At 36.6% G+C, this 25,243-nt stretch overlaps 1 protein-coding gene across 9 annotated transcripts; it reads left to right on the top strand.

The window, feature by feature from the left end:
- Positions 1–6,176: 6,176 nt before the first annotated feature.
- pax6a (paired box 6a) lies at positions 6,177–24,446 on the top strand. Of its 9 annotated transcripts, none has more exons than XM_082159549.1 (15): positions 6,177–6,528; positions 10,493–10,638; positions 12,835–12,906; positions 13,132–13,185; positions 13,993–14,022; positions 16,166–16,296; positions 16,665–16,706; positions 16,797–17,012; positions 17,311–17,476; positions 21,294–21,452; positions 21,632–21,714; positions 22,168–22,318; positions 22,429–22,541; positions 22,735–22,876; positions 23,441–24,446. In XM_082159549.1, the coding sequence occupies exons 4-15, from the start codon at positions 13,173–13,175 to the stop codon at positions 23,524–23,526; spliced, it is 1,332 nt and encodes a 443-aa protein (XP_082015675.1). In that variant the 5' UTR covers positions 6,177–6,528; positions 10,493–10,638; positions 12,835–12,906; positions 13,132–13,172; the 3' UTR covers positions 23,527–24,446. The 9 variants fall into 9 exon arrangements, with proteins under 9 accessions (XP_082015675.1, XP_082015676.1, XP_082015678.1 ...); XM_082159550.1 differs by having other exon boundaries at positions 13,999–14,022; XM_082159552.1 differs by lacking the exon at positions 13,993–14,022.
- Positions 24,447–25,243: the final 797 nt, after the last annotated feature.

Genomic DNA, 25,243 nt, shown 5'->3' on the forward strand with positions numbered 1-25,243 from the left:
TCAAAACGAACTCGGAATTTAAAAACGGTCCTAAATTCAAAGCGGGGTTTGTGCTAGTAAAACCTATGTTTCTTTGTAGATATCAACCATAAGGCCAATAGGCCTAAATCATACCACATTTTACAGTAATGAGTGATGAAGGCGTCAGAATTGAAATGTTCCTATATCAGATTTGTAACTGACTAAAAATGGACTAATTAGACCTTTTATCCATTTATGTGGGAGCCAAGACAAGCCATCACATGGTCTCTCAACATGCGCTCTGTAGGGCCCCAACGTTCGAGTTATGCCATCAGGCTAATGCGTTGTGACTGCTCCTCTCTCTTGTGACGAAGTCTTACAGCTGCCTCCAAATCAATGGATGTCAAAGAAATATGAAAACAATCATGACGGAGAAGAACAACAAATCCTGTCTGGATAATCAAAGACGGTGTTTTGCACAACTTCCGTCGAATTGCTCTTCGTTGTCTTTTATTTTCTCCCTACAGGCAGACGAAGGCCCCTTGTCACATCTGTCAGATTTGTAGTGTAATTTGTAATTATTGCTCATCATGAGGTCTACAGCTTTATCCCGTCCTTAATTAAAAGCATATTTAAGGTTCTGTCAGAGGCAGGAACGTAAACAGATGGTTTTCTGTCAACAGCGCGAGCTTTTAAGAATTCATCTGATGGACGCAGATTGTGATCTCGTTTTGTACCGCGAGATATCCTATTACTATTACTACTAACAACAACAACAACAAAACCTTCATTCAAGTGTTATCGTAAAACGTTATTTTTTTATATATATATTTAAAATTCGTTAAGGGCAAGTGCAACTGATATTATTTAGATTACTGTTTTAGTCCATAATAAATGTCTAGAAGTTTATAGTTGCATTATTTTCAATATTTTGAGCCTCACAGACACTCAGTGTTGAAAAACTGGACATTTATTTTGACTTAAATCTAAATGCAATGGATGCGAGTGAATTTGCATTAATAACTCGTGACATTATTAGTAATATCACTTGACAAACTGAATAATGATTTAAATTGTGCATTGTGGGAAGTGTATTCTGTTTTACAACGCTATTTTCGCATTCAAACATTCAGATGAGCAAGCGAGCAGTAATCAGTTCAATTATCTTCAAAATATTTACTTTAGGACAAAATTTGTCAGCTAGATAAAACCGGAAAAATCTCATTACCCCATGAATCTATTTTCCGGGCGGTTTGTCGTCGTTATTGCCTGATTTAGTGTTAGTATCCCTGTTATTCAAACAGCGGCGTTGCAGCTGAATCTATTTAAATGTATCAGCCAGATTTGTGTTGAGTTTGTCACTTTAGGTGTTTTTACATTTCGTCTTCGCTTCGCTGGGAGCAATATTATGCGGCCCGATTTAATGACCTTAGTTTTATTCATAATCTCCTCCCTCCTGTTACGCAGGTTTCCTAGAAAATTGCTTTGCGGATTGACGAAACATAACAATCCTCGGGTTTTCTCATCACACGTTTAACGAGATTTCCAGACAGACAATTATAGCTAAATGGGCAAAAGCGTAAAGATTGTTTTGGAATTCTTTTTTGTTTCCTCCATATTATCATAATGTGGAGGTTAAATGTACAAATCCATATAGGCTACTAACACTATGTGTTCTCGCTTAATTTAAAATGACACTCATCATTCCATTTGCAGGGAATTCTATGCTGGATATACAATCCTATTTCATGAATCCATAAATTATTAATCACATATATAATTGACATTACTTTTAACCTTCATTTGCCTCCATATCTTCTAAGATGATTATCTTGTAAAGAGAGAAACAGAGAAAGAGATGTTTATTGAACTCTTATCTAATAATGAGAACTGTGATAAAAACTTAAATTCCCAGCAGGATAAAAAATTCACTTCAGTCATAATATCACTCCTTGAGGTGCCCAGCATGCAGCTTTATTCCAATGCATGCATTGGGAAAGAACACCTGGAGGTGCGCAGGCCAAATTAGCATGGATTAAGATTGGGATGGAGTCCTTTCAGTTATTGGCAAGATGGGGGATGCTAATTATAAGAAATTGCCAAGGGTCCTGGTCTCAGTGGATACTCGGATGCCCCAACAATGGTATAAAACACCCAGCGATGTAGCATTTGAAATTATAATGTAAATGGACAGAGTCACCAGGGAAAACAGGCAAAAGGGAAACCTAATTCTCTGCTTGATGTCTTGCTTTACATTGCTCTGCCTCTGCATGGGCCCAATTTATGGGAATGGACTCATATCTACCCACTGTTGAATGGTAGCAGGGAATGTCACTTGATAGGACAGTGTATGTTTCAATTTATATAACCTACAAATAAAACTAATAAATGAGGCTGGTATGCTTATAGAAAAAGAAAATATAGGATCTAGTGGAGCTTCAAATAGCTTTCAACACTGATATAAAGTGTAGAATATAGAAGTTCACAACCATGAGAAGAAATATGCATCTTCCAATTATATCTAAGCGCAAGATTTTTAAAAATCTGCTTATATCATATATGAGAATATAACTGCATAATGCATATTTCTCCACACTCAATTGCTTGTGAACTTGGATGGCTTCCAAGTCCAGGCCTTCATTGTGCTTTCATTGTCTATGAACAAAACTTTGATTTGTGCAATGCACAGCTGTTTATCAATAGCAGTTACATGGAAAATACGTTTAGAAATCGAGACATATACTGACATAATGTTTTGGTAAGACAAAAACTATCCATCTGTATTCAATCCAAACTAATCAGCAATGCAGATTTTTTTTCCATGACAAATTGATCTGTTTTTGCTTCCTTTTAGGTATTAACACTCCACAATTGTTAAGGGGCAACTAGGGTCAAGAGAAGAAGGTAAGAAAAAAATGCACAGAAATGGATCTAAAACCAACAGTGCAGAAGCACGAATGATTATGGCAGCTCTCCTCATGATGAGCAGAATGATCTCAGAAGAAGGCAGTTTTTTCCAGAGGCACGAGGCATATGTCTGACCTAACTGATCACAAAACACACTGAATTTGTCCATTTATGGAGTGGAATTTTGGACTGAATATAGGCTGCCCTAGCTCATCATTTAGTCATTACTCAATTTTGTGATGTTTTACATCACTGTCTGCAAAAGAAATTCTCCTCCAACTCATTTGTTAATCTAGCGTTCAACTTGTTGATGGACTATGTTCTGAGTAAAATGGACCCCCAAAACGTCATGTTCATTAGGGGTCTCTACTCATATAAAGTAAGTACAATCAACTTGGATGTTTAAGTCATTTCAACTTAAATTATACTAAACTGACTTTAAAAAAGAAAATCTGTGGAATCTTATATAACTCAAAAAAGTTGAAAATTGCTTAACTTATTTTGACAAGTTAAAGCAATATACAAACATGTTGTCAATATATTGATCATAATTTTTTACAGTGTTGTTTTACTTTGACATGGCTCTGTAGAAAAAAAAAAAAAGAAAAAAAACTGTATATGGGCATTTGGATTCATTTTAAGCACACTAGAAATACATCTGCCATTTCACACAACCAAATGGATTCAAAATGATCTTTAATTTTAATTTGCATGCTGTAAGCACAAAAAGAATACACATCAGCCTATGAGGTAAAGCATGATTGGCCAGTCAAAACGCCAGCGATATAAACAATATTTTCCGTGCACGAAAAAAATCAATTACTCCATTAATGTCAGTCATGTAGGTACAATGGTGTTTACTCTTGTCCTTTTTTTCTTGACAAGAAAATGACAAATGTGCTCTATCCATTCATATAATTTTGTTGCAGGCTACTATGCAGGTGTCAGTCTTCGCTTTATGCTATTGGTCCCTGTCAATATCTAATCTCAGAGTCTGAACTCTCTCTCTCTCTCTCTCTCTCTCGACACGGTTACGTGCAGGCTAGTCTACATCTTTCTTAGTGCCTCTGAATGCTGCGGTGAGTCTTAATGAAAATAACGAAACGTATTTTGTTGCACTCACACACGGAGTCTTTTAATTTAGGATTAGGCGAAAATAATCAAAGGTCTTTCCGCCTGACGCGCCTTTAAATACATTGAATATCGAACTCCGTCTTGTCGCGTTGAGCAAAAATGAATTTCTAACACACAAGACGTAGCTGTCGACTTTAAGCAAGCTGCATCCCATCACCCCGAGGGAATTCAACTAATGTCGTTTGAACAAACCATATACACACACACACACAAGCAAGCTTATTAAATTACTTCATAATAACCAAAAATCCACCTCCAATGAAATCACGATTAGTACCATAAATATTTTGTCAGGTGTTTTCACAAGTCAGGAAAGCTTTTGCTATGGATAAATTACCCACATGAGTGATTCTGTGCTCATGATGAATTAAAAAGGCCTTCACGTTTTTTTTTTTTTTTTTTAATCGAAGTAGTTTTTGCTTTGATTAGCCACTAATTATTCCAAGAGCACAGAACCCACAAGCATAAAATTGTCTTTAATATTCAGCAACACGAAAAAAATAATAAAAAATCTTCAGAGCAGAAAAAGCCAATACGTCGATTATTCAATGATCATAAAACAAGATATAAAGGCGTCCGGTAAAGGCAAACTGTCCCAATGTAATACTTTTAATTCAGAATAGCCCATCTTTTTCTGTCACTCACACATACATTTCAACAACAACAAAACAATAACAAAATATAGCACTGACTGAGAGCATGAAGTCTTCAGTAGTAGAAGTTAATGTTTAAAAACTTATGTTTAGGCTTATGTTTTATGTATAGGCTATATCTATCTATCTATCTATATTTCTTAAAAAAAAAATTAAAAAAAATATCCATAAGATATTTTTACTGCAACTTTAACTCTCGATGGTGTTCCACTAAAGCCAGTGGAAATAAGATTGTTAGATAAGTGATAAGTAGGAATGGTTATGTGTGTCGGGGGGGCTCCCCTTGCTTTCCTCTCTCTCTCACACACACACACACACACACACACACACACACACACACACACACACACACACACGCTTGGAAGCAGAGGGTCGGCGTAAGGGAAAGCTGGCTGGACAGATTTAAGTTTCCGCCTGATCGCGCTCTGGAGTGCAGGCCAGCGGAGAGAGGGAGAGACAGCACCTGGCCCGGCTTTAGCATCCCCATCTCGCTTTATTGACAGCCTGATAAGCGGGGCCAGAACGTGCGGTTTCCAGTGGAGATCTCAAGAACTCTGCTGGGTTGCACCGGATTCACGGGGTCTAAACGGTGGCAGCACTTGATTCTCATGTGCTCTCCCTTTTGAAAATGTGCATAGGCCTACTTTTATGAAACTGCTGTGATCTTTAGTACAAAGATATTATGTTTATAGTCTTTAATTAGACTACTATTAACAGTTACGTTGGTTGCATAGCTCCTTGATTCAATAACACGCTCCCAACTGCGGAATAAGCCATTTTAATTGGCTATTTTATACATGCACATCTGACAACATGAAATAAAGCGTTTGTGTTATTACTGCGCGTGCATATGGACAAACATCAATTCCATAACATATATAGGCCTATGGAGTCCCATGACACTAAACGTCATTTAGAAGTGCAATAGCAAACATGATGAGTTTTAAGTTGTTATATTTTCTGCTGGTGACAGTTTTTAAACAGCATAATGGTAACACTTTATTTTACAGTGTCCTTGTTACATATGTTACATGTACTTCATGTAACCCTCAACCAAATCCTACCTAATCCTACCCTTACCTTACAGTAAGGCTACATGTTGTTAAATAATATTACACAGTACTTACATTATTACAACAATGACACATTAAAATAAAGTGTAACCGCATAAAGGAATTGCAATATTGCACGTGCATTTCATTTTAATCCTATTTTGAATCTATAGGTCTATTGTATCACAACAAAAAGTGCTCGATTGTGTTTTAAAGAAATCATAGGCTGCAAAAATTATAACTCACTATTCAGACATTCTTTTCATGGTGGTTCGTTTTAAATTGCTACATTTAGATTCGGAGGAACCTCAAAGAAACTTCTTATGGCTTATAAACGCACACAGCAGACAGCCGTTCTTTCAACTTCCCGGTTTGGGGAATGATAAATGGCGTCAATTGTGACGTGGCCCGTCACTCTAGCCAATCACTGCCAGGTTGAGGTTAATATTTAGAGAAAGTTGATGGTGAGACGAGGACGTCTTTTTTATTCCGAACCACGTTTAAAGTGAGGTATTTTGAACTCGTCGAGACAACAGTTAACGTGCGACGTTTGCGTGTGTCGTAAGAAACACGAGGGAGATGAACACTTTCATCTGTTAAATAGGCTAGTATTTTCATCCATACTACAAAGAGGGGTTTACAATCTCTCACAACTTTTCCCGTGGTTCCCTTTTCGGCTTGTTGGACTGGATATCGTTTACTTTGGGAGTAGTTTTGTGAACGGATCCGGAGGGGTGCTTTCTAGACACTCTTTACGCTTGTCTCGTTTGGAAACGTTCCTCTCTTAACGAAATCACTCAAAGGCTATAGCGTTTATTGAGGTAAGTTTACGACGTTCTGAATTCTTCTTTATACCATATGATCACATTGTTGCGCTGACATCATTTTGGGCTCTGTTAATCTCCAGCAATAACAAATATGATTGGCATGCAGCAGTTTTTTTTGCCCTAAAACTATGCCGTGAAATTCATATATTCTTCTTCAATACTTAATACTCGTTTTTGACACCATGCCAGACAATTGCTTTATGTGCAACAACGTAAAGCCTTGAAGGACATCTGTATACAGGAGATCCTCACGAGGAATGATTATGAGAAATATGTAATCTGTCAAATGAGAGTAAATATCATTCAACCAAATAACTAATTAACAACCTTTTCATTATTATAAAAATATGGGACGTCGCGCATTTGTAAAGCTTAATTTAATATTAGGCTACTAAATAAACAAAAAGTCGAAAACGTATTTGAAGTATTATATACCTTCGCAAGTAAGTTACAGAATCAAATTATAAATATATATATATATATATATATATATATATATATATATATATATATATATATATATATATATATATATAATAGACTACTAAAATAAATGTAAGATAAATAAGAGATAAATTAATGAATGATCTTTTAATAATATTTTATTTGCCATAAAGGAATATTTTATATAAGATATTAAACTTTCCATAATACAATATAATTCTTCCCATAAAGCAGAATTAGTGTAGTTAAAAACTGTGCATTTAAATGTAAGAGAATAAATATTTTAACCATTATCAATGGCTACTATGCAAATTGCACTAATTCACTATGGCTATACAGTCGTTAATTTAACATTAATTTTAAGATTAAAGTTCCCATTTGACCTGCAATGCATAAACTTTGCCCTGAATGCAGATTACACGTCCCATAAACTCTGTCACAACTGAAACACGTCATGTTATCGAAATAATTTAAATCTTCCCACCAGGCTGATGCAAAACTATTCTCCGGGTTTATCCTCTCCAGTAATCAGTAAAAGAAAGAACGGAAATAACAATTAAAATTATCAGCCCAAGACAACTTCTGTCTATTATAGCCTAATGAAATGGAATAATGTGTAACTTGCTTCTTTTAGATCCTAGAGTTACATACATAGCAGGGCCCTTTGCCAGTGTGGTGGTCTGTCGCTGTGGGCAACCACACACACACGCGCGCACACACACACATACACACACATACACTTTAGCAAGTCCCCTCCCCCAGAACATGGTGACTGGATGTGGGGCTTGCACTGGCCGATAAACTTTTCCCACATTGCCTTAATAAGAGCCAGTCTTTCTCTAGTTCTCTCTCTCTCTCTGACGTCAGCTGCATTCAGTCCTGTCCCCGCCCCTTATTATTAGTTTTTTCTTCTCCCTGTTGAAAACTTTTAGGGAGAGGCGAGGCACCGTCTATTTTGCCTGAGGGAAATAACGACAAGATTAGGTTCTTTTTCATGAGCAAACACCACTGACTGCTAATCCGAACTGTGCTAATTGATGGGAGGACTACAAGAGTCCATCCGTGTGAAAAGTCTCGAACTAGTCAAATATTTGATTTAAACAGGTTGTATCTTTAAAAGCTGCGTGGTTAAACGATAGCGTAAATAGGCTATTATTTTCCATAAGGATGTTTTGATTTACTTTATATAGGCCTATACACTCTTAAAAGTAAACGTTCCAATTAGAACCAAAATAGTTTTACATGACGTCATGGAATCATCAATAAAAACTTTTAATTGAACGTTAAAAACAAATAGGCTAGGTTCTGAAGAACAGCTAACGAAACATTAATAACTGTTTAAACTTTTTAAAACAATAGCTAAATTTAAGACCTCTGATTCTTAATAAGATTATTTGCTAAACCCGGAATTGCTCAAAATAACCATTGAAGAACCTTTACATTTTTTAAAGTGATTAAAACTGATCTATTTTAAGAACAACAATCACTTAGCTTGCTATGAATATTTTAAACAGTATGGGGTCGTATAGTACACACACACACACACACACACACACCAAAAACACTAATAACAAACGTTTGAATCGGTGCAGTAGAACAACGTGTTGCATTAAGAGGTGAATCCTTCACCAGCAAAAACTTGAAATGGCGAGGAGAGGGAAAATATTGGAAAATATCAAACGGTGTGGAGGGGTCGCACCGCAGGACCCGAGATGACAGTGCATGACGGTCGCGCCAGCTCATTATCCGACTCCCATTCAAGCGGCCTTTCATTGCGATGCAGACTCTTTGGCAGTGTCGTTTGTTTCCTCATTGTGCTATAGTGGGGAATGCAATGGTTGTCAGAGCTCGCATTCACTTTCGCGATAGTTTATTGATGAGCTCCGACTTTTAGCACTTTTCACATGTCAAAACGAAGTCAAGTGTATGCAACCACAGCTTAATTTTATGCTCCGTGCGTCCCAACACATTTTGTCTCTCTTTAAAGCTGTCCCACCATGCTATACTACGTACCCCCCTCCCCTCCCCATCTCCAGTTCTTGTATCCCAACCCGGAATCTATTCCACTCCAGTGAACGGGTGGAACACCCCAAGCTGCGAGTGGCGAGCTGAGAGTGCAGCGCATGTAACCTCGAACACAGGCGCGGAGGGGTTGCTTTGGGGTTTACCGAGGTGTGTGCTAATGTCCAAGCAATCAACAAATGTAGTTTAAGTGTCCGGCCATGGACGTAATGATATTTTCATTTCCCCCTTGGCAACCCACGACACGGAGTTTCTTTTTCTCCCGCTGAAAAACGACAACAAATCACGCTATTAATGTAAATAGTATGGGGTCTCCCAACTGATCATTGAGCGCGCGCCCTAAAGGCTGATGACATTCTCAGACACCAAGTCAACAATGACACGTGGAGAAAGTTTGCGCTCGTTTCAGTGGACAAGAGTAGCGTACATTAACACAATATTAATGGGGTTAAGTACAATTTATATAGAAAAAAGCCAACACTTAAGAAATTATGGTTAGGCCTATACATTTTATTTTAAGGTTTGTTACACTGTAATGCATTTAAGTACTGAGTAATATTATAAAAAATATATATGATCAATAAGTTATGACAACATGTTTTACATTGCTTTAACTCACCCAAATAAGTTAAGCAATTTTCCACTTTTTTATGTTATACAAGATTCAACTAAATGTTTAAGGTCAGTTTAATGTAATTTAAGTTGAAATGACTTAAACATCCAAGTTGATTGTACTTTTAATTTTAATTTTAAGGCAGCACATTTTTATTTATTTATTTTTTACAGTTATTATAGGGTTATGATTAGGGTTTGGTTTAGGGTTAGATATATGCATAATTTGTAGTTATTACTATACACAACATATGCAACAATGACATAAAATAAAGTGTTACCGAAATTATTATTTGTAGCCTGCTCCCTTTAATAATATTTGACTACAAAAAGTACAGTTTCTGTACCATGACAATGCTCGTGTTAAACCGAAATCATGGTAGACTTCTTTGGTAATTCCAAGAACATTTTGTAGCTTAGCCTATGCCAAAAACTTTTTTTCAATTAAAGTGCCAAGTCACCCAGAATTCAATAGTCCGATCGGCCAAATATGCCAATGCAAAAACTGGTAGAGAATCATCTGCTTATGAGGAGTGATTAAGTAGGGTTAAAAAAAAACTAGTTTTTTTTTTTTTTGCCCTGTTTCCCGCTCTGTCACCGGGGCAGGAGGAAGTGTTTTGCTGGGAGATGATGACAGAGGTCAGGCTCAGCTAATGGGCCACTGAAGAGGAGAGGAGGCGAGGCACAGACCAGGAACACATACATTAATACACGAGTGCTATCACCAATCAGCATAGGTGCGCGCCCTCTCTCTCTCGCTCCCTCTCCCTCTTTCCCCCCTCTCTCTCTCTCTCTCTCACTCACTACCACGAGCGCACATTTTTCAGTCTCGCGCAGTCTTGACATCCCATTTTATTGTCAATCTCTGTTTCCTTCGCAGGGAATTTAAATTTTCCACACAGACCATCAGTTGGAAACTATAAAAGACAAACTGTTTGAGGACGATTTTCTTCAGAGCCTTCTCCTTATTGTAAACGAAGTATTTCAGCGAGGATACGAAGGCTGTTGGAACTATGCCTCAAAAAGGTAAGTTAAGACATTCTTCTGTTTTGAGCAACTCGCACGCATATGCACCGCTTAAGTGAAAATTCTTGTTAAATGTACACGCCAGCTTTAAAAAGAAAAACTGTTGGTTTGTAAATAATAATTATGAGGGGGAAAAATTGACTGCTACTAAAGTTATTTGTGTCCTTAAAAAAAAAAAAAAAAAACTAAAACTGAAAACTTAAAGCTGCATGGCCTCGTGGTGGCAAACTAAATCATTGATTTTCACGGACGCTCTTTGCCTTTTTGTGCTTCAGCTATGTCAAGTTTTGTGCCAAGCAAAGTTCTTATTTATGACAGAGAAAGCAAAAGTCACAGTAGGCCAAGACCGCGATCAGTCCTGAAAATGGGAACGCAATGACCCGATGAGGTGGAGTGTCAGGTTGAATCACACCATCACATTCAGCCGGGCGCCAGCACCAACTCGCACCGTGAACTTGGTGTTTTGCTTTTCAGTCAGGGCACTGCTGCCTTCTTTGTCCAAATACTTACTTTTAATAAGCAGAGAATTACATTAAAGTCTAAACTTCAAACTTAACCGTTAAGGTTACTGCATTTTGTTGTTTAGTTTGTATTAAAAAAAACGAACTGAAAAATATTATCGGTATTATTATGTGTGTACGTTGATGTATACATACATATTAAATTCGACACTTTTTAAATGATGTAAAATTAAATGCACCTGATTCTATTTTAAACGGTGACAGCATTTTATATCCTGCATTATAGGCTACGTATAGCAGCTTTATAAATCTGTTGCGATATAAATCCGCATCGTTTCCAACTTTCGAAACTTTCCCTCGAATGTACTTTCCGCAGAATATCAAAGGCTTGAGAATAAGTGTGCTTAATTAAGAGCCTTCATGTTGCACATTAGAACGAACAAAATGCAGATTAGGCCCTGTCAATTACAGACAGCACTATTAAAACAGATCATTAACTAAAAAGATAAGTGCAGGCAGAATACCTTAAATAGCCCACATGGAAATACTAAATAGTTTACTTAGTAAAAATGACAAAAACATTTATTTGCAATTTAAAAAAATAATTTGATTTTCCGTATTTGTAGAAATTTGAGAAAACGTGAAATGTTAAAAAGATTGTTACAAATAATTTCAATTAAAAAGCAATACAGTACATTATTAAAATTATAAATGTTATTTAATGAAACACGTGCAACTCAACGCTTGCAATTAGTGTAGGCTATGTATTTATTTGTTGCTGTGCACTGTAAACCGCGCACACAATCCATCTACTTAAAAAGAAAAAGAAAAAATCAAAGCAAGGGAGTATTTCTTCAGTGGCCTCCTTTTCGGTAAATGTATTGAATGGGTTCTTTATTGCAATTGTCTTTTACCAATTGAGCGCCCCACTGCGCTGTTGTACATTTTTTTACAGCCCTTAACGACATATACCAGTAACACAATTACCTCCAGATACTTATAACAAGAAATTACTTTTCTATTTCGCGCAACGAGACAAACAAAAAGGCATTGAGGTAACGGGCACCGGGTCATAGTGAGCTGCACTGGCTGATGCGGGTGAAGGGGGGGTATGCTGAAGGAGGAGGAAGAGGAGGAGGAGGGGGACTCGCTCCCTTCAGCTCTTTGTATTTTCTGAGAGTTGTTGGTACGTTTAGTTGGAAGCGGTGTAGCTAGTTAGGGAGCCCGGGTTTTACTCTCTGGGTTTTGGTGTAGAGGGAGAAAGAAAGCTATTGTTAAAATTCAGCGGGGCTTTGTCGGGGACCCCTCACCCCTCCTGGCTTTACTTTTCCAGCGCAGCCAGGCGAGGTAGACAGCGTGTGTCACCAGAAGAGAGGATCTGAAGGGGAGGGGAAAAAAAGTAGGCCTTGCCAACAACATTTGAAGTTTTGTAGGGGAAAAGCAGATGTACATGTCGAGAATATTTCGTATAATAATAAGTATAATAATAAAAACACTATTAATAATTACAACAACAATAATAAAATTAGAAACCTTAACCAAACTAAAACTTATCTATAATAAACACATAAATTAATTACTGCATTAGTAATAAAAACAATATCTAAAAAAATTTAAATTTAAATTTAAATTTAAAAATTTAAAAAATTAAAAGAAGCTTATATTAGATTTAGTTGTAATGCTAAATAAATAATTACAGCTAGGTGTACTAATAAATTTCTTTGCTTTGTCCTAGGGATATTTTAATAGAGTGAAGCAGATGCGAGTCTATAAATTGTTTTAAGCGGACAGTCAACTCTGTTTCCAGGCAAGTTTAAACCCTGGGCATAAGTGTATTTGTGGAGACAGTATTTTTTTTTAATTCTCACTTTTTGCAGCATGAATGCAAAAATAAAATGCTGAAGCTTTAGCCCATGCACACAATATTGTCCGTAACTTTCTTGCACACAAGTCTAACACAAAATTGCACTGCAATACACATGATTTAAAAATGTGAAACTGACCAATATTATTGTTTCTTTATGACTAATAGAATACTATAACCGGGCCACGTGGGAGTCTGGCGTCGCGTCCATGATGCAAAACAGTAAGTGGAGTTCTTTTCTTTTTCTGAAATGCGTTTTTGTCTATTAAATAAAATGGTGAGCGAAAAAATAAACACGAGGAAAACCGTGAGAGGCGTCAAGCCAGAAAGGCATTTGTTTTGGTATATTAGTGAAGGCAGTTTACACTGTTCGTCAGGGGTGTTGGGCGCGTGCATGCTGCCAACATTTTTGCCTGTCATTCATACAGCTCCCTCAAAGTAGCTGAGCACTAAGCTAAACTCACTGCTAAACTCAAGCCTGACTTGAACTATTTTACAGTTTTATGGAACTTTATTCCAGTATTTCAATTCGTACGGCTACATTTGAGAGAGCAATAATTACATTATCTGTGAGAAATTTCCTGAATTAAAAAAAAGTCACATAGAAAGCCTGCATAGCTACACAACCTAGTTAGAGTGTCTAACCCATATGCTCTTTGCATAATTGTGTGTGTGTGTGTGTGTATTAGAGAGAGAGGATGTTTCTGCTTGACTTGCTTTTAAATAATTGCTGAATTAATGTTAGCATCGGCGGCCAATCCACCTAGTCCATTAGCAGAGACGAAATTGACATTGCATGATTCTGATGGAAGTTCTCTCATGTTTATGAAACACCGCGAGAGTGAAATAATAGACTGAGCTTTGATGCGGCATTGAGTGTTGTAGAGCATGAATAAATTACATGCGCTTATGTGTCTGTCTTTGAGATGTGTGAAGGCCAACTAGCAAAACATATACTTAGTCATTTGTAGAAAGCACTGAGTAAGTTATGATTACAATAAATGAGACATATTTTCTCTCTTAATGCTGGACAAGAGGTGTATGACATCTGTAACGAAGGTGTGTTGAATGTCATCCTCTCATTTCTATTCCTTTTATTGTTGTAAGTGCCAGTTATTTGCTCTGTCCTCATGTACTGTTTTAGTCACTAATTTTGACGTCCATAGAAAAGATGATCTATTTTGGAAGGTGCAAAAAATTTGGAGTAACGAAGCATTTCAAATGAGGTCAGCAGAAGTAGAGCACATGAAACAAAATGAGCGATAAATAAATACAAATCATATCCCCACACTTTAAAAATATTATTGGAATAAAATCACAAAATATTACGCGGCGTAAAAAAATTTTTTTTTTTTTTTTTTATCTCTCAAGGATAATCAGTGTAGGCTACACAAATGTTGCCGTGTGATTTCTCGCGTGTATTAATAAATAGATATCATTTGGGTTAGGCCTTTGGTTTGTTTAAAGGTCACAGGCGACAACCCAAGCTTTGTGCTAATAACTCTTGGGTGTATATAGAGTGGAGCGTCCAAATTGACACCATATGTCTTCTTATTAATTGATTAGAAACAGAGTACCGCGCGCGCAATGATTGCCACTGGGCGAGACCCACACCATTCACCGTGGGGAATTATAGAACGATTAAGACTTAACCTTTCAAGCGAAAGTTTTGATTTTATATCCTAATCTGCGTGTTGGCCAGCTCAAAACAAGTGGATGCATTTAAGAGCCATACGGCATATGGTTTCAAAGCCAATAAATCCTCAATGCGTCTATTACGGAACAGAAAATGTAATTCCGAATTCCGTTTTTCATTCTGCATTTCGTTATGTTAAGAGTAGCCTACTAGACATATTATCAGAATTAATTCTCAGGTAGAATAAACTATAAAGCTCGTCGTTATCTTCATAAAGCGTAATCAAAATATAACAGATTTTATATTTGGCTTTGCAGATTTACGCATTAACCTGCAGATCAAAACAGCATCCCGCAAATTTGCTCCCAGTGCTTAAATATAGGCAATGGAGGTTTGTCACTTGGGAAAAAAAGAAATGTCACTTTTAATATATTAAGGGCGAGGCGCGCCCCCGTGAACGTTCACGCGCACAGCCCCTGGCTACCTTAAAATTAAGCTTCCCTTAAAGGGGAAATGAGTAGAGTCCAATTTAGTCTGAGTGATATCCAAATGCAGACAGAAAGGGTCGTTTTATCATGCTACTATTTGTCGTGACGATGCGATTTTCAAAAGCAGAGCGATGTCATAAAGTGACATGCCTGCCACAAGTGCTCCAACTGATCTTTTCAATTAGCCTTCCATGCATGATCCAGGGCGACTTCCGCCTATTTCCAGAAATTAAGCTCAAACTTGACATGCAGCTAGCTTTATTTTAAAGACAAATGTCAGGCAGGCTCATCATATTTTCCCCCTCTTCTATATTTGGAGCTTATTTATTGCAAAGGAGCTTGTGCTCTTGGACTCAATTTAACGCGAGGCTTCGGAGGGAAGGGAGCTGAGAAGTAAAGCAAACCGGGAAGGCTGCTTTTCCGTTTTGGCTTCAGGTTTGGTGCCTTTGGTCTGCTTTTTGGGGGCTTTAGTAACATAAGCCAATTGCTTACATAGGAAATGCTGTGCATTGCTTGATGCTTTTTTCTTTCTTTCTTTTTCTTTTTCTTAAAAAAAAAAAAAAAAAAAAAAAAAAAAGGTTTTACTTAATGTGTGGGGCTATGCTTTAAACCATTGCAGCGTTTAAGAAGTTTTAGTGTAATGCCACAAATAGCATTACGCCATCTGATCCGTTTAAGGCTTTGCAAAGATGCGCAAATCTCGGCTCAGTGGGTTGGATATGTTTTGCTCCAGATCATACGAGAGCGCTGACGCTTAATCAATGTTCTGCATGTGTAATTATATTACAATTGTGTATTAGGAGATTATGATATTATACGAGCACATCTGGAGAACAGTCGAAAACATATGACAGCTGAACAACAGCAATAATTACCGGCTATGCTGATTTAAAAGCGATTTACACTGGTCTCTGCTGAATATTGAGATTTGTTGACAATGCTCTAGTAATGCTTGACTCATTTTAGACAATTGCGACCTGAAGGCTTCTATTAATAAAAACAGCTGTGATTGGATTCTGTTTGAATAGAGTCTGGTTTGCTAAATGCTGGGTGAATTACAAGCTTTTTCTTTTTTTAGGTCACAGTGGAGTGAACCAGCTCGGCGGTGTGTTCGTCAACGGCAGACCGCTGCCCGACTCCACGAGACAGAAAATAGTTGAACTCGCTCACAGTGGCGCGCGGCCGTGTGACATATCCCGGATTCTGCAGGTGATGATAAGGCATTTTCCTTTCATGTTAACTCTTCACCAAAACAACTGCAATAACTTTACAGTAGTTTTGTGTCACATTTGTGCTGTTTCATACTACTTTTTCCCAGCTGCATAGCAATTTTTTCTTTTTTTTTAAAATAAACCTTTGCATTATTAATGCCAGCGAGCAACGAGGATTCATTTCAAATTTCATTTTGGAATGCATAAAAACAGTGGTCTTGTGGAATGGATCGAAGCACTTCTCATCTTTTTTTCCATTTGGCAATTTTTAAAATTTGGCGAGCGAAATGCATTTTTAAAAAGTGCATCATTTCTCGTACCACTGAAGACATATTTTTTGTGTTAAAGGTATTTCTTGTGTTATAGACCCATGCTGATGCAAAAGTCCAAGTGCTGGACAATGAAAACGTAAGCTTATCATTGCTTGCAGCATACACTTAACATTTCACACTAGTTTTAAATAATGTATGTGAATTGTTTCTTTTGTTTTCCATCTAGGTGTCGAACGGCTGTGTGAGCAAAATCTTGGGTAGATACTATGAAACAGGCTCCATCAGACCCAGGGCGATCGGAGGAAGTAAACCACGAGTAGCGACTCCAGAGGTGGTCGGCAAAATTGCCCAGTACAAGAGGGAGTGTCCGTCAATCTTCGCGTGGGAAATCCGAGACAGGCTGCTATCAGACGGGGTCTGCACAAACGATAATATACCCAGTGTAAGTTCATTCAGAGAAGTTGCCATGAATTAATTAACAACATCATGAGTTAATGCGTAATAATTTGATTGCTTTGTTGCTTAAATGCATGCACTATGACCTTGAACGTGAACATTCTCCAACATCAGCCACCCCCGGCCACTGCTGTAATCTCCTCGCTAGAGGACAATGCAATGCGATGTAATGCTCTGGCATGTAGGCCTGTGTAGAAATGGGGCCAATCGTTCCGAAAGCCAAGATGCCACTTCGCGGACGCGCGCTTTAATTAATGTGCCGCATCTTTGGGTTCGTCTTTCAGGTGTCATCGATAAACAGAGTACTGCGCAACCTGGCTAGCGAAAAGCAACAGATGGGCGCAGATGGCATGTATGAAAAGCTGAGGATGCTGAACGGTCAGACCGGCACGTGGGGGACCCGGCCGGGCTGGTACCCCGGAACCTCAGTGCCAGGACAGCCCAATCAAGGTATGGCTATTTTACTTTCCATAGAGGAAGATGGTGCAAAAGGGGGCATTGCATTCGCTGATTGTTATTTTGCTATCTGGATTCAATCCACATTTATTTGTATAGCGCTTTTCACTATACATATTGTTTCAAAGCAGATTTACAGAAAATGCATGCAATTTAGAGTGAAGTGTTACCAGAGGTGGTTGTGTCCAAGTAATGTATTTCAGAAATGTACAAGTACAAATCACGCAGTTAGCTAACAATGTATAATGAGAAACAATAAGCTCATTGTAGTAAAGTTGTGGACATAATGATTACAATATATGGAAAGTTTAGCATGCATGTTGATTCAGAGTAATTAATGATGAATTATTATCTAAAAAGGTAAAACAATTAGGCTACCGTAATAATAATAATAATAATGTTTTTAGTTTTTAAATTCCATATAGTTTTTAATAATTGTTATATATAAATTTAAATAAATGCTTCATAAATTATATGTTGTAAATTACTGTTATAATATTTATAATTGAATTAAATACCTTGAATTATTAAATGATATGCCATAAAGATAATATAAAAATTACGAATAGTAATTCGAGTTGCAATCCACATTCACAGTTCATAAGAAAGAGACATCGAAATAAACAGGGAACCGTGTGTAGATTCCCTTTGCAAAATATGTTTCTGTCACACAGAAAAATGTGTTATGAGAACAGTTCTGTCGCTATGTAATAGCTCATTAGAGAACGTTTTGTTTCCCATTAAGGTGACTTAAATACGTGTTTAGTTCGAGGAGACAGCTGTGGAAATGTTCCACCGGAGACACCCTGGACATGATATGGCAACGTTTGCCAATTAGAGTTGTTATAGTGTTAAAGGCGCTACTCAACGAAAGACCGACATAAAAAGATACAAATATAGATAATTAATGTCTGTATAGCCTGACATCGGCGTGTCAAATCAGTGACTGGTTGCAGCAACTTTTTTGGAGCTTTTCCAAGGAGTAGCCTATCCTAAAGCTGGTTCACATGAGCAAAAATACTTATAATACAGCCTATAATATTTAACATGTTTTTATGAGAAAAATTAGACATGTTTAGCCTACTAAAACTATATAGTACAAGATACTGGACTAATTTGATTTCGCCTGACATGCTACATAACAAGTAGCCTATATGGCTATGCATATTTAATAGCCTACGGTTTATTGTCAAGTGGCCTCGTATACCAGAATGTTTAAGACGAAAACGATAAAACCATAACATACACGCGAGATAACATGCTTATTTACTTTTAATTATTTACTTTTTTTATCGATTAATTGCTCATTTATATATAATTGCCACATTGTTAAGCATCTCATTTCTGATTTATGACAAACTCAAACCTTTGCGTTTAAAATATAATAACAGCCATCACTATCTGTGTTGGGCTATTTTTGAGGCTTTTTGTAAGTAGCTAAACTACTTCTATCGATCCTCTCTTATATAACCGTCATAGACATTAGTCTGGGTGAGGTTTCTGAGCGAGAGAAATATGGGCGCAATCTGATGAATGTCACGCAACACTGAATAAAATCGCGGATTCATCTGGGCTGACAGGACGCTAAAAGAGACAACTCTATAGCATTCAGAGGAACAGCCCCTCCCTCCGCCATAGGACCGGGACACTAAAGCCGTCTAAAGGATTTGGACACTTTTCCTTTTCCAAGGGTCCTCGCATGTTTTGATCAAGGCCTCCACAGCTGAAAGATGCCGCGGTTGTTTTGCCACATTTTTTGCTTGCCTTCCGCCTCACCGGTTACGACAACGCCCCAATAAGGAATGATTTTATTTCCCACCGCCTTTCTCAGAGAAAACAAATCCTAAATCTGGCGACAGTTGGTCAAGCTTTTGAGAACAGGCCACACATTCGGATTAGCTCTTGAAAAGTGTGGATACTAAACACAAAGACCTTTTAAAACTTTTTTTTTTGAACATAGAAACGCACTGTCTTTGATGAATAAATTACTTTGAAAAGAAAAGGAAAGCTAGTAGGCCTGATATGTAGCCTAATATTTCACATGCTTGTAGATTGGGTGACCATGTTAAAGTTACATCATACCAGTAAAAAAGTATGGGAAAATGTACAGAATATTTGTATTATTTGTTATCGTTTTAGTCTGACCTGCATACAACCTATGGTTATATCACTGTAAATAATTATCAGCTGCCTTAAAATTATTGAGTTATAAACCATGCGTAACTGAAAAAAATTAAGTTATGTGAACTTGACAATTGCGGAAACTTAACTTTTTAAGTCAAGTCTATGTACTTAATAATTTTAAGGCAAAGGGTTTCCTCACTTTTTTTAAGTTAAGTCAACTGATCACTTTTTACAGTGACATGCTATGAGCTTAATTGCTTTAAGGTTATTATTGTTACTTAGTTCATCACCTCTAGAGAAAATACCTAAATAATTTATTGATTAGTCAAATCATCTACTTCCAAAAAATACTCATATGAAAGGTGAACTAAGTTTCATAACGCGGTTTTAACTCATTTATTCTCAAATAGTTTGATATGTCTTGTGTGAAATCAGTTAAATAAACCTGGGTTATATTCTCATTGCTGTAACCTGTGGGAAACTATAAAAAATGCTAATTTGCTCTATAAGACCCCAAAAAACCAAGTTGTAAGCTAACATTACTGTAGCCTATATATGTTTATATATTTAAAATATTTTACTGACAGGCAGACTTTTTTTTTCCACTATAGTTTACATGTCATGTGAGCATTGTTTAATAAATTCATAAAAGACCCTTTAAATATTATACATTCCAAATTTTTGACACAGACTGGAAGTTTGGCCTGTGGCCACGTGACTATTTAAACCACCACCCATGTAAAAGTCCATTCAGTCTGGAGTTTCATTTATATTAGACAACTGTGTGTAAAATATCAACAAGTTTCTTTAGACTTTTCAAACTCAAATATTTATGCTCAAATGTATCTGGTGGGCTTAATTAGGCAATGGTGTCCAACAACACAGCAGGGTTAAAGCTTATCGACTCAAAACTGGCACTCCTATCCCCTTGTCTGTGACAAACAAGAGCCTTCGCATTTCGATGTCTCATTCACGGTGGCCTGGCTGTTTTCTCCCTGCGCCTATAAGAAGGTATAAATCCTAACCGGGGTTGAACGGGCCGGCCCTAGGGACAGTGATTAATGACAGTAGAGCATAAAGGTTAACACGCCGAGCTGAAAAGTCTGTTGACTGGAATCCTCGTGCTACAATGACCGCTCGAGAGAATCCTTTTGTCGCCTGGTCCAATTGTGTCCTCAAAATTCAACCCACGAAAGTTTGCCATCCGTCCTCACAGCCAGTATTTAAGAGTTACCCTACTCTCCCGCATTGTGTGACTGTGAAAGCATCCCTCTCCTATTCAAGTATTGGTGGTCACCTCAATAGCTCTGCAAACTCCCATATGGTGGCCGTAGCCTAATTGAAGAACTCTGGGATGAAAAGGGGGGAGAGGGTGTTTGGTTTTTAAAAACATTTGAAAAGATTTCTGGGACATTTTAATCGCGTTTCTGTAGAGCCCTCGAGCTCGTCAGCCTTTGTGACTCGATGCTGAAAGATCTAAGCGAGAGTGCTCGAAATGTTTTCCCACAACATTGCAGAGGGCGATACTGTAGCCTACAAAACGCTCCACTAATTTTGTGCCACATTGTCCCTACATAAATATGACAAGCAAACTCTAATATACCTTAATTAAAGCATGGAGTCCAAACTGAAAACGAGAATCATGTTTTTAGAAAGAATTATCTTACATTTTATATTTCCTTTCCAGATGGCTGCCAACAGTCAGACGGAGGTGGTGAGAACACAAACTCAATAAGCTCCAATGGGGAAGACTCGGATGAAACACAGATGAGGCTTCAGCTAAAAAGAAAACTGCAAAGGAACCGCACATCTTTCACACAAGAACAAATAGAAGCACTTGAAAAAGGTAAACATTGAGATTATTACTATTTAAAGCATCTAGCGAAGACCAAACAACAGAATCACACTTCATTTAGAAAATATGAATTTTTTGGTAAACTTTTATTTGTTGGATTTAAAGATAGCTAAATTACTTTGCATGATATTGCAGCTCTTTTTAACATAATTTTTTAATGTTTCCACCAGAATTTGAGAGAACGCACTATCCTGACGTGTTTGCGCGAGAGAGACTTGCTGCGAAAATAGACTTACCAGAAGCAAGAATACAGGTGAGCGAAAACACCAGAATCTACAAAAACAGAATGAAAACCGGTAAAATGGGACCCTTTAAGCACTTAAAATTTAGTCTCTCTCTCTTTTGGAAAAAACAGTGCAAAAATATTGATGACTCATCCTGCACTACACAGATTTTGTCCAATCAAATGTCTTCAATGAGAATGTCCCACCCACTAAACCTTCAATGGATTATCAAGTAGTTGTGATGCAACTAAATCATATATATATGATAAATATGTCAACACACTGAACACAGAAAAGAAAACTGCCATCAATAGATTTCATGGGGTTTTTAAATAGCCGAGGGTCTCCTCTACATTGCAGAAGGAAAATATTAAATACTAAACTTGAAGTGTCCCACTTTATCAGTCTTCATTCTGCTAGATACTTACTGTTGTAAGTTGTTTTAAAAGTCTTTGAAAACTAACTAAAGCATGTCCGTCCAGGTGTGGTTCTCAAACAGAAGAGCAAAATGGAGGAGAGAAGAAAAGTTAAGAAATCAAAGAAGACAGGCCAGCAACTCTTCGAGTCACATACCCATCAGTAGCAGCTTCAGCACTAGCGTTTATCAGCCAATCCCTCAGCCCACAACGCCAGGTAAAGACCCTAAAATGCATGAAGGCCATAAGCAAACACTACTGAAATTATACAAGAAACTAAGTTTTTAGACTTTTTCGAAACATTTGTTTCTTTTACTTTTTTAACAGTATCCTTCACATCGGGCTCCATGTTGGGAAGACCAGACACGGCCCTTACGAACACATACAGCGCTCTGCCACCAATGCCAAGCTTCACCATGGCCAACAACATTCCTATGCAAGTATGTCAGTTTAGTGCTTCACGCTGCACTATATTGTTCTACACTGTTGTGCCTACCTCAATGTTTCAAAGGATTAGTAATTTGATATTTCCGCACACTGTAAATCTAATGCAACTACAGCATGCAGGTCTGTAAGGCTGTTTATATTAGATGTGAGTGTTGCTGACAGGTTTGCCCCTCTTCCCCTCCACAGCCCAGCCAGACCTCATCCTACTCCTGCATGTTGCCCACCAGTCCTTCGGTGAATGGGCGGACCTATGACACATACACACCACCGCACATGCAGGCACATATGAACAGCCAATCAATGGCCACCTCAGGCACAACCTCAACGGGTAAGTGTTTAGTCTTCTACTAAAGCAAAAAAATGAAATACATACACACACACACACACATACATATATATATATACACAGTATATATATATATATATATATATATGTATATAATTTCATTAAGTATTTTTGTATTTTATTTATTATTAATATAATTGAATATGATAAATGTTTTTAATTGTAATTTGAAAGTTTTTTAACTTAAATATTATAAATATATATATTTAATATTATTTATATTAAATTAAATAATAATAATTTTATATTTTTATTCAAATGTATATAACTTATGTATAATATATACCATATTTTACACAAAGAAAAATGCCTAAAATATCTGTGATGCATGATAAGAATAAACTTTTCTGCAATTTTTACATTTTTATTATTTTTTTAAAGAATCTTTTATTTATTTCTATTTAATTTAATATTTATCATTATATGATTTAATATTTTTATTAACATTTTTATGCATTTAAAAAAAAAAAATTTTTTTTTAGAAATGTTCTTAAGTGACATAATATGACAATCCTAATTATTTCCTTCATTTTTGTCATGCTAAAGGTCTAATCTCACCTGGGGTGTCTGTACCAGTCCAAGTGCCAGGCAGTGAAGCAGACATGTCCCAATACTGGCCCAGACTACAGTGAGAACAAGACACACGAGAACAAAAAAAGAAAACAGAGGAGAGGATAAAAGAGAGGAGCTCCTTCATCTCCTGACGTCTCTCGGCTTCAAGGCAGGGCTGTTCAGCAGTATTTTACTATGGAAGGAAAAGAGGAGACTCTAAAGGACCTTTTTGTACTGGGATAGTGCCACTTCTCTATCATTCTTTGGACACAAAGACTTGAAGAATAAAAGAGAACAGACTTCTGTAAAGTGCCCGGTATTATATCGTAAAATGGAAAAAAAAATCTCTGTTTTTCAGTTTCCAACTTAAGTCATTTTGATGTATTTGTACATGTAATGGCCAATTGTATGTTATGACAAAAAAAAAAAAAGAAGAAAAAAAAAATAACAACCGTGGATGGACTGTCAAACTAAATGGACTTGCATCGGTGAGCGGAAGAACATTTGTGCAGGCTTATTCATCATTCTTTTTTCATCATCAGCTGATATCAAGAACTTCTGCCCATTTCTGTTTCAAATGTGGACCTGTAGAAACAAACAATCTCTGTATCATTTCAAGACAAAAACAGCAACAGAGTTCAAAGGAAGCCAATCCAGAATTTGTTTTCCAAAGCTTGCAGACAAAAGCAAGCTGTTGAACATGGTGACTGCTGAACTGGAAGAGGAAAATGTTTGGTAGCTTAAAACGGTAGATTGTGTCTTCGATGTAATTCAGTTTTGTTTATGTCAAAATATAAGTATTTGTCTTCCCTAGAAGTCTCGCAGAACAATTTCTATAATAAAAATAATTTCATTTTATAATTCTCTGAATATTCATACAGTACATGCTTTACATGCAACATAACTAACATTAATGTAGCCAAAAATAAGAATGGCGTTTCAGTTATTACGTATTTTGTACGTAATATGTATTTTGTTGTCCCTTTTCATGATAAAATCAACGATCAATCATTTAATTCATCCAATCTCATACAACTATTTGAATAACTAATAATTGATTCATTCATTTTAAATGTTTAATCTGAAAGAGAATCTTCTCAAACAGAAAACTGTTTAAACGTTTATATAGCCTATATAATAATAATAATTCAAAAATGACTAAATAGGCCATTTCAGTTGATTTATCAAAAACGTGATTGAACATATATTGGTAACACTTTACAACAAGGTCTCATTTGTTAGTTAATGCATTAACATGATCTAACAAAGCATTTTTTAAAGCATTTATTAATCTTTGTTAACATTAGTTAGTAAAAATCTAAAGTAAAAGTTCATTGCTCATGTTGGTTCACAGTGCATTAACAAATGTTAACAAATACAACTTTGGAATTGTAAAAGTGTATTAGCAAATGTTGAAATTAACATTAACTAAGATTAATAAATGCTGTAGAAGTGATGTTTATTAAAACATTTCTGTTAATTGGAATGAAGCTGAAATAAAATAAAATATCAATATCTGTTGAAAAACTTAAACTAAACAAAAAAACTGGTACTAAACTGAAATAAGTATTAAAATGATTAACCGTAAAAAAATAAATAAATAAAATATAAATATAAAAAAGCTAATTCAAAATAATAATACAATCATAACAAAACTAAAATGACACTGGTTCATGGTTAGTTTTCATGTTAAATGAAACCTGATTCTTGTGACATTTCACTAAGCCTGTTGTCTTTAAAATGATCTGCATGCTAATAATTGATAATCTGCATTTATGTTGATCTTGTTACATTAAG

Source organism: Leuciscus leuciscus (assembly GCF_965113295.1).
Source record: "Leuciscus leuciscus genome assembly, chromosome: 25".
NCBI classification, from domain to species: domain Eukaryota; kingdom Metazoa; phylum Chordata; class Actinopteri; order Cypriniformes; family Leuciscidae; genus Leuciscus; species Leuciscus leuciscus.